At 38.4% G+C, this 9,559-nt stretch overlaps 1 protein-coding gene across 2 annotated transcripts; it reads left to right on the top strand.

The window, feature by feature from the left end:
- Nucleotides 1-4,886: 4,886 nt before the first annotated feature.
- On the top strand, nt 4,887-8,768 carry LOC101162133 (prostaglandin E2 receptor EP4 subtype). 2 transcript variants are annotated; one of them, XM_020705790.2, is made up of 3 exons: nt 4,887-5,012; nt 5,154-5,944; nt 6,293-8,768. In XM_020705790.2, the coding sequence occupies exons 1-3, from the start codon at nt 4,940-4,942 to the stop codon at nt 6,842-6,844; spliced, it is 1,416 nt and encodes a 471-aa protein (XP_020561449.1). In that variant the 5' UTR covers nt 4,887-4,939; the 3' UTR covers nt 6,845-8,768. The 2 variants fall into 2 exon arrangements, with proteins under 2 accessions (XP_020561449.1, XP_020561450.1); XM_020705791.2 differs by having other exon boundaries at nt 4,905-5,012; nt 5,096-5,944.
- Nucleotides 8,769-9,559: the final 791 nt, after the last annotated feature.

Raw genomic sequence — 9,559 nt, 5'->3', positions numbered from 1 at the left:
CTTTCAGTTTTATGGGTTTACTGTCTGTTTCTTATCATGTTTCTTTTGTAACCTATTGATGAGAACATAAAGGCTGCACTATAATTTGGTATGAAACCAGAACTGATTGTTGGAAATTATTACTAAATTATTATTTATCTTGAGCAGCTGTTACAAGTTAATGTCAGAAAATACAACTGAAGAATTTTCTGTTTATAATTATTCATTGCGGTAAATTTTAGCTCGGGAAAGCCACTTGATTTGACATAATCCGAAAAGAATTAGAACTTTACAAATTATTTAGATAAAATAACTGCATTAGCTGAGTAGATTAATGCTTTCAGTGATATGTTTTTATCGTAATGAATTTCTGAATGTATTCTCTACTACAAAGCACCTAAACAAACTTTATTTCATTCTTTTACTGCTTGTATTTCTGTTTCTTTTGTCACAATTTTCTCCAAATTGATGGTCAGTGATTTTTTCCTCTTCCCCAAATAGCTGCTGCGTCCTCATTTGTCTTTTGCCAAACATTTGCATTTTCTCCATAAATATTCATGCTATTGTCCTCCGCATTAATGAGAAACGATTTTCATTTAATGATTAGCAATGTGCGCCTCTGAGTTCTATTCCCTGGCAATGATTACCACCGCTAACAATAAATGTGACACTTGTGCAGCTGCCTGTAATTGTGCTGTTTTTCCGTGACATCTGGATTATTTGAGCTGATTAACACTTTTAGGGAAACTTCCTGTGCCAGCTGTTGGACTGTTGCCACGGCAATCACATAATGTCTCTCTGAGTGGTTGGGAATCACTCGTGTCAGGTACACAGCAGAGACTGTTAGACTTTTTCTCTTTTTACATTGCAACACTGGGAACGTTTGTCATCTTGAGCTTTACAAGCTTTAAAGATGTGAAAAATGTGCACTTTTTATTAAGGCTCGTACATTTAGTGAGGTTTTTAATTACTGACTGGTCCAATTGAGTGCAAATCTCATGTTTGAATTGCTTTTCGCTGTAAATAAAACCAAAGAAGTAAATAGTTTCTGTTGTTATGCTGGCAAATAAGTGCCAGATCAAACAGTTTACATCTGATTCCCTAAACTGCCTCTTTGTTAGGTTCGGATGTTATCTTTGAATCTTCCGGATCCCTAAATAAACACATCCCAACTTTTTCCAAACTTTCCTTTACAAACTCACAGAGCGTCCTGGGAGACAACAGTGTGCCCACCTGGACCTGTTCTCAGAGATGATGGGAATCAACAGAGCGTCTCAAAGTAAACTGTTGCTTACCCAATAACTCGCTGAGGACATTCTTTTTTTTTTTTTTGTTCTTAGACTTAGTGAATGTGAGAACCACAACAACCCAGGACTTTTCTGAGGCCTAAATGCCCTTGCCTAACACTCTGACCCCCCCCAAAAAAAATCTAAATTTACAGAACAAATGTTGCTATCAAACTTAAAAACTTGAAACGAAGTACAAAAATGTAAAAAGATTTAAAGCATTTGTCACTGAAATTAAAATTTTTAAATTTATTTGGAAGGCATTGCTTTCTTGTGTTGCTATTTTTGAAAACCTGCCAATCATTAACAGAGAGTGGGTTCTTCTTTTTTTGCATTTTCCGTTTTTAGAAAGATCCCACTTTGTTAGAATATGCTCCAACTTACACTTTCAGGTCTTTGAATCCTTCATCCTCTCAGAGAAAACCCTGCAAAGATTTGCATCAAAAGCAGCCTGAAGGAAAAATACAAGGCGGAATGGATTGATGTCTTCATGTCATTGACTAAGATTGTAAATGTTTGTTTTTTGTCATTTGCAGCAGTTATCTTGGACTTAAAAAAAGATTTTAAACCATTTGTATTACTAATATTGGAGATCGTATTTAAACGGTAGTGTTGGTTTAGTGCTTTTGGCAGAGAGAAGTGATGCCAGTGGGACCTACATCTGCATTCACACAAGGTGCTGCATTTCTGGACTGCTGTGACCCAGTCTGGACAATCTCTTGCATCATCATCAAGAATTTGAAAAGTTTTCTCTCTTTTTTTTTTCGATCCTTCAAAACTCCGGCAGCTTTTTCTGATACCACCATTTCTAGATATACGGAACCAAAATCCATTTTTTCTCTTATTCGGACCAATGTTTCCTCACCTCATTGAACTCGGCTGGCACCACTTGGCAGGCTATAAATAGATATTTTTGGTCAAAAAGCAGCTAATATTAATCCAAAGAGGGGAAAATATTTTTTCCTAAAATGTTTGATTGGTTTTCTGCACCTCAAAGATCTCAGATGATGCTAAAAAATGCTAAAAATCTTTGGAGTGTCTTCCAACCTGTTTTTAAATTTGTCCGTTTTCAAAGATTAAGTCCAAAGATAACCTCATAAATTCTTGGGATTAAACAAAATTACAGTTTTTAATGGCAAATAATCAGGACTGTATCAAAATAATCTGCCAAAAAGAGCACGACTCTCCGACTTTCTTCCACTTTTCCTGCCAGGTTGTTGTTTCTAGATAAAGTCAAATTCCAAACAGGAGAAACAAGAGACTTTTCTGAGTTGTTATAACCTGACAACTTTTCCAGGCACAATGCTATGGTTGTTTGTCCCTTGAATTAAAGCAGTAGAAGACACGATGTGTCTAAACGGTTCATTGCTTTCCTCACAGTCCAAATAACCAAACATATTACTAAAAAGACCTGCTTCAATGCAACAGAATTATTTACAGGAAAGCTCATTCTTTCAGCAGCATTGGCTTCATTAGTCAGAGTTGAAACCCTGCAGAAGGTTATCTGAACACAAGAACAAATCCAGGAAAAGCACATTCATATGAATCTTAATCTTTTTAATCTACTTACAGCACATTCTGCTCTGAGGCTTGTTATAGAATCACAGCTACAAACAAGACAAGTTTATTTTTACACTACGTTACGTAAAAGCTTCCTTTTTCTAAAGTTTGACATGTTAAGGCCAGGTGTTACGTATAATCAGCACTTAAGAGAGGCAGAGGCCATCAAGCAGTTTTTTCAAGGCTGCTTTTAGCTTTAGAGTGTTTCCTTGTTTGGTTTTTTGACCAAGCAGGGTCACTCTGGTCACTCTGACAGCTGGACTCCAGGTCACGATCCCTACGACTTTTAATATGCTACAACCTGTTAAAGGGAAGGACTAAAGTGTGAAGGGGGGACATTCTTTGGTTTTGCATTTTTTTAACAAGTCTAGCAACCGGTCTGTTGCCATTCTCTGTCGATTAAAAACCCTTTTCTGCTGGAGGTGGTAATGGTGTTATGTGTTTTTAGCATGTTCTTGTGGAATTCATCTGATGATGGAAGATATTTATAAATACATAAAGCTCAAAATTGTGTTTCTGAGTATTTCCTATTTCAAACTGTTGTGAATAAGAAGAAAAATTAAGAGAGGCTGTTTGAAAAAATATCGTGTTTGTGACGTAGAAAGTACGTTTGGTCAGCGACAAGCTTCCTGCTCCGCTCCATTCCAATGCATCCACTTGCAGACGGCCAGCAAGCTCCAATATTGCTCGCCATTTTTGTTGCACCAGTAATGTTGGGTTGGGGTTGTGCAGGGCTGTAAACTAGTGGGAGAGTGTGTAAGCAGAGAACTCTCAGAAACAGGGAGGGGAAAGGTGAGGGGTTTCCCGTCCCCAACAGTCCCACCCACAACTAGGAGGCACATTTCTGCAGAAACTGTGTTACTGATTTTGACTAAAAAATGGCATAAATATAACAAAAAGATTGTTCTAGGACAACTGGCTTTCAAGAAATAAAACAAAATCATTTTACACGCTTTGATAAGTTTCAACAATAAATGACTTAAACAGTTGCAGCTTTTAACTGATAATTCAACTGGACAACCGTTACATGTAGTTATTCATGATAGTCCGATATATATGCAGTCCTTCTGAATGATGAGCATATGCAGATTTTGCTATAAGAGGTCCCAACCTCTTCTAGATAGATTTTTTTTCTGATCCTAAACAAGCATGTTTGGAATTTGTAGTTTCGTTAATGTGATGGGTCTTCAGGTCATCATATCAGGAAGAGTTTAGAATCTTCCATCGCTTTGCACAGATAGTTTGCAGATCTGCAAAATCATCTGAAGGCAGAATAATGAACCAGTCGGCAAAAGTCAGGACATTCACTGGTTAGACTTTGTCAAATCTAATCAACCGGTGGCGTAAAAGAAGACAACATTGATGAAGAAATCAATTTAACACAGTTTTGTTTAGCTGAAGTGCTCTATGGTGACTTGTATTAAAGTCTCAATATAGCTGTATTGTATTTTTGTTTCTATTCCGGATTTGAATAAAGAAAAACTGTCACAAAATGTCACAAGATCATGCTAATGTCACCAAAAACACAACTTTCATCTGCGCTTCAATAAATATCTCTTAAAGTTTTCATTTTGTTTATACTGAAAGCAACTGATTTGATTTAGTTAAACATCTTCAAAGTCTGTTAAAAACAAAACTTTGTCTGTACTTGTAAAAGAAAAAAGCATTTAAGCTGTGGCAAAACCACAACAAAAACATGATGTACATTACCTCACTGCACAGTGAGGAGCCTTGGTATACTAAAAAAAGAAATGACTGGAATGAGTTAGAAACAGGTGAGGAAACACACAAAGTCAGAAGAAAGCAAAGACGGAAGAAAGCATTTTCAGCTGAAAAACTAGAAATCTTCAGACAAACAATGAAAGTTTCAAAGACTGGTTATTTTTTAATCATCTATTTTTCCTGAACGAGTCAACTTTTTTCCCATTATAATGTAAATATATTACTCTTTTGTGAACTCTGGTTGCCAGATATTCCTCTAAAACACTCAGCAGCTGATGAGGACAGTGTAATCTAATCAAGGGGAGGGACAGAACCCTATAGGAAGCTCGAAGCAGAGCCTCGCGCCCTCACTGCTGGCTCTTCAGTCCTGGTGAATGGAAGTGGTTTAATATATGTTAGTCAAGAGAACCTCTGATCCACAGGAGCCAAGAGAGGATGCTCTGATGTGGGCCAAAGGACATAAAGGTTAGTTTTTCATTACTTTTCTTTTATTTAAAAAAAAAAAACTTTTGGCCATGTTGTTTTGGCTTTATTCATTTGCAACACAGTTTTCAGCTCCAAGCTGGAATCACCAGCCTTAAAGAAGACTGTTTTTTTTAAAATAAGACTCAACCATGAATAATCAGTCGATGACCGGGAGGACCATGGTCCCGACAATTCCTTCCATCATGTTTATTTTCGGGGTGGTTGGGAATCTCATCGCCATCGTGGTTCTTTGCAAATCTCGCAGAGAACAGAAAGAAACCACGTTTTACACGCTCGTGTGTGGACTGGCGGTCACGGACCTCCTGGGCACACTGCTGGCGAGCCCGGTCACCATCGCCACGTACGTGAAGGGCTCGTGGCCCGGAGAGGACCCTCTGTGCCAGTACTTCGGCTTCACCATGCTCTTCTTCTCTCTGGCGGGGCTCAGCATCATCTGTGCCATGTCGGCGGAGAGATACATGGCTATCAACCACCCTTACTTCTACAATGACTATGTGGACCAGAAGTTGGCCGGATTCACTCTGATGGCGATCTACGTCTCCAACGCGCTGTTCTGCGCCCTGCCCATCGTTGGCTTCGGTCAGGTGAAGAAACAGTACCCGCAAACGTGGTGTTTTTTGGAGTGGAGAAGCAACAAGACCAGCGACGCTGCTTACTCCTACATGTACGCGGGTTTCAGCTCTCTGCTGATTCTGGTGACCGTCATCTGTAACGTGCTTGTGTGCGAGGCTTTGATCCGGATGCACCGGCGCTTTGTGCGCAGGATGTCGCTGGGTACAGATCTGGCGCGCTACGCGGATCCGCAAAGGAGAGGGCGCAGCTTCGGCCGATTGGCTGGAGCAGAAATTCAGATGGTAATTCTGCTCATAGGCACATCAGTAGTGGTGCTCATCTGCTCCATCCCACTCGTTGTAAGTTCTTCCTTTATTTGCTTTACGCACGTTTTACGCACGGCTCTCCAAGTGCTGTATAGTACAAATGCACCTTAGTAGAACAAATAATTTAATTGTTCCAAGTGGATTAGACTATTTTTGTTTTTCCCCATAAACAAATACAGGTGTTAAAGTTTAAGTTCCAAAATAACACAATAATTGCCCCAAGTTCTCCTGCCCAAAATTTGAATTAAAGAAACATGCGCAATTATATCCAGATCAAACCATAAACTGATTTATTTGAACATTTATTGAAGCTTATTCTGCACATTAAAGTTACAGCCTAAATGTGGACTCAAGGTATTCCCCCCTTTTTTTTATTTACAGGCTCAGGTGTTTTTGAACCAGCTCTATAAAACTCCAGTGGAGCTGCAACTGGACAAAAATCCTGACCTCCGAGCAATACGCTTTGCATCCTTCAACCCCATCCTTGACCCTTGGATCTACATCCTTCTCCGCAAGGCCGTTCTTCTCAAGCTCATTGAGAAAGTCAAGTGCCTGTTTTGCAAGATTGGAGCAAGGAGGCAACAGCGACAAGGAAACTGCACAGATGCTCATCAGCTTTCTTCAGTCATCTCTAGTCAGGACCCTCACTCCTTGGCGACCCGGGATAAGCAAGATGCCACAAACACTTCCCAGACTTTTCTCTATCAGCCTCAAGAAGGTCAGCCATGCATTCAAAGTTCCTGTAAGGACAGCCTTGTTTTACAGCCATCTTCAGCGAGAAACTCACAGGCTTCATATTCATCTAAAAAGATCAGGACTGAACTTCAGACTAAGACAGAGAGGATCCCTGATCTTTCAGATATGCCGTATTCAAAAGATCCCGCACTCCAGGTGACGTTGAACACAGAGACAGAGGAGGAAAAGTGCATCTGACCAGAATGTTGGTCGCTAAGAGAGTATTTAAACTATTGAAAGAGAGGAAGACATACAAATGATAAACATCCTTCTTGTGATGTCAGACTCATGCTGTGAGAACGTTCTGTCACTGTCAGCACTCAGCTGCCTTAGCAAAGACTGACTGCACAAGCAAATTCTCAATTATTCTGCAGAAATGATTGCAGAACTTTCTTTTTAAATGCCTGCTTTGGTGTTCGCCCATCGAGGAACTCTTGGATGTAAAGTTACATTTCACAGTCACAGCTGATCACAGAAAACCCTGTCTTATTTGTCTATGCGTCAAACTGCTTAAAATTATGTGATTGATTAGAAGCTTTCAATAACTTTGTATTGAAAGTTCATAAAAGATGGTCGTGTGCAACATAAGTACATCTCACGAATTTGTAATTTACAAACTATTTTACATTGAGGGTACAAAGATTCATGAGCTGACCATACAATTAAACATTGTTTCCTGTACTGCAGAAAATTAATATAAATATTTAGACTAAAGTGTTGACTAAAGTGGAGTATTGTGGCATCACTTTGAGACAGATAAGTAGCATCTTTCTCTCATTCTTCTCCAGGAGAAGGTTCTTGTTCAAGAAAACACATGTTTTAATGGGTTATGAATTGAAAAGACACACTTGTAAAATATATATGTTCATGTACCGGTAAATGTTTAAGCAGTATTCTAGTCTGGAAAAAGACTTCAACTCAGATTTTCATCCAGAATCAAATGACAGCTAAGACATTTTAAATGGATAAAACTAAAGATCATGTCCCACAGACACAGCATACATGTTGGGCATAGCACGGATAAAAATATGGTAATACATGTGGAAAAAATGAGAAAGGTGGTGGTCTTTCACGTGAAAGTTTTCACTGATGTATCACGAATGCACCACGTTAAAAAAAACAGAGGTACAATTAAAACCTCCAAAGAACATGTAAATCAACTTAAAATCCAGATGTCACGGCCTTAACCTCTGTAGGTACCTTAATTTATTAATAAAACTCTAAAAGAAAAACAACCTTTTTGCATAAAGGAAAAGGGGATTCTAAGATTTCTTAGTTTGGTTCAAACTGAGAACAAAAGTATCTTTGTACATAGACTCATTTAACAAACAATATTGAAACTCAAAACACTGTCACTGATACTTTCAGAATCTTCCTTTACTTAGTTACTTAACACCTTTCACCCGCTCATCTTTGCTTTGTGCATATCTTTCCATTTTACATCTCTATCCCATCTTCAGGTGTGTTTGTATGTGGGGAGGTAACAGAGGAGAGATCTGTCAAATCACCCAGACAAATACAGCCCTGTTTCCCAACTTTATATTCAAATAAAGTTATTTCAAAAGGCAAACGGCATGATTGACCCATGATGTAATATTTATCCCAAAGAAAGAATTCTCTCTTCTATGATGTAGAATTCAATTGCCGTGTATTGTTTTTAGATATCAAATACTCTGTTTCAGCTTGTTCTTTTACTGTTTCGTTGTTTTTTATTAGTTTGTTTTAGAAGCTTTAAGTTGTACAATTTTTGGCAATTCAGGTTGTTGACGACACAAGTGATGTTTCTATTTTTTTGGGTATATCCGGATATTTTGAATTTGAACCTTCTGCGATTTGGCCTAAGTCTCTTGAACAAGGTTTTTAAATGTATTTTTAAACCACTAAAATGATGCACTTTATTTTGAAAATCAAGAGTAGTATTTGGAAGAAGCATTCTTGAAAGTGTGTTTTTAAGTTTTGTGACTGTATGTGTGAGGTTACAGTATTAATAAGGGAAAACCAAAATATATAAATATGTACAAGTCAAGCTGCAGCTGTGTTTTATGTTGTTTCACAAAAACTACGGCTTCGTCGTATTATTCATATGTTGTCGCTTGTGGAACTTTATAAAACATCATCTTTATGTTTCTCACATTTGTTTACTTTTAGATAATTTGGTGAAAGTATCTTGTGACCCCAATTAACCATACAAATGACAGAGTGCAGCACTCAGGAAAAAAGAGGCGCATGATCTCAGCTCGAATGGAAAAATAAGTCAGGGTTACAGGAAGTAGACCTGGCTGGATACGAGCTTCTCTCTTTGAAAAATAAACACAACCTAAGCCCAAGATTCACTCAACGTGAGCTTAAACAAGCGATTCAGTGGCTTCAGCAAAGACAGCATCAGGGCTTCCTCCAGACTCTGGGAACAACATGGATTCATTAAATAAACGGTGAGAAAAAAGAGAGCTTAATGTTGTGGGGTCCTGCAGTAGATTTTCACCAAGTCTTTCAGTGATTTCATCACTAATACTCACCCCAGTTTACAGTTCTATAGCAAAATGAAGTGAAGGCTGAGAGTGTGGCAGCACCACTGACCTCACAGAGACCTTCTCTAAGGAGCAAAACAGGTGCATGAGTCATTCGTTTTCTCATAAAACAGCAAAAAGTGAGCGTTATTGATGCAGATAGCATCAAAATACGTTCGGTTACCTATGTAAAAACAACAATCAGATGTAGTGATGCTGAAATTTTAGCCATTTTGTTACAGATGCGTAGCACCTGGTTACCTTAAAGACCCACACCGATAATCTTTTGGCCTATTGTAAAAGCATTTCTTTTAGTTATTTTTTAGCCAAAATCAAAAATCCTGTGTTGTTTTCTAGGAAATTGTGCAGAGCAGCAGTAGTTCATTGAAAATTCACATCTGAGTTG

This window comes from Oryzias latipes, chromosome 9 (genome assembly GCF_002234675.1).
Source record: "Oryzias latipes chromosome 9, ASM223467v1".
Taxonomy (NCBI): Eukaryota; Metazoa; Chordata; class Actinopteri; order Beloniformes; family Adrianichthyidae; genus Oryzias; species Oryzias latipes.
The sequence above is the reverse complement of the archived record's forward strand: the minus strand, read 5'-3'. Positions and strand labels throughout refer to the sequence as shown.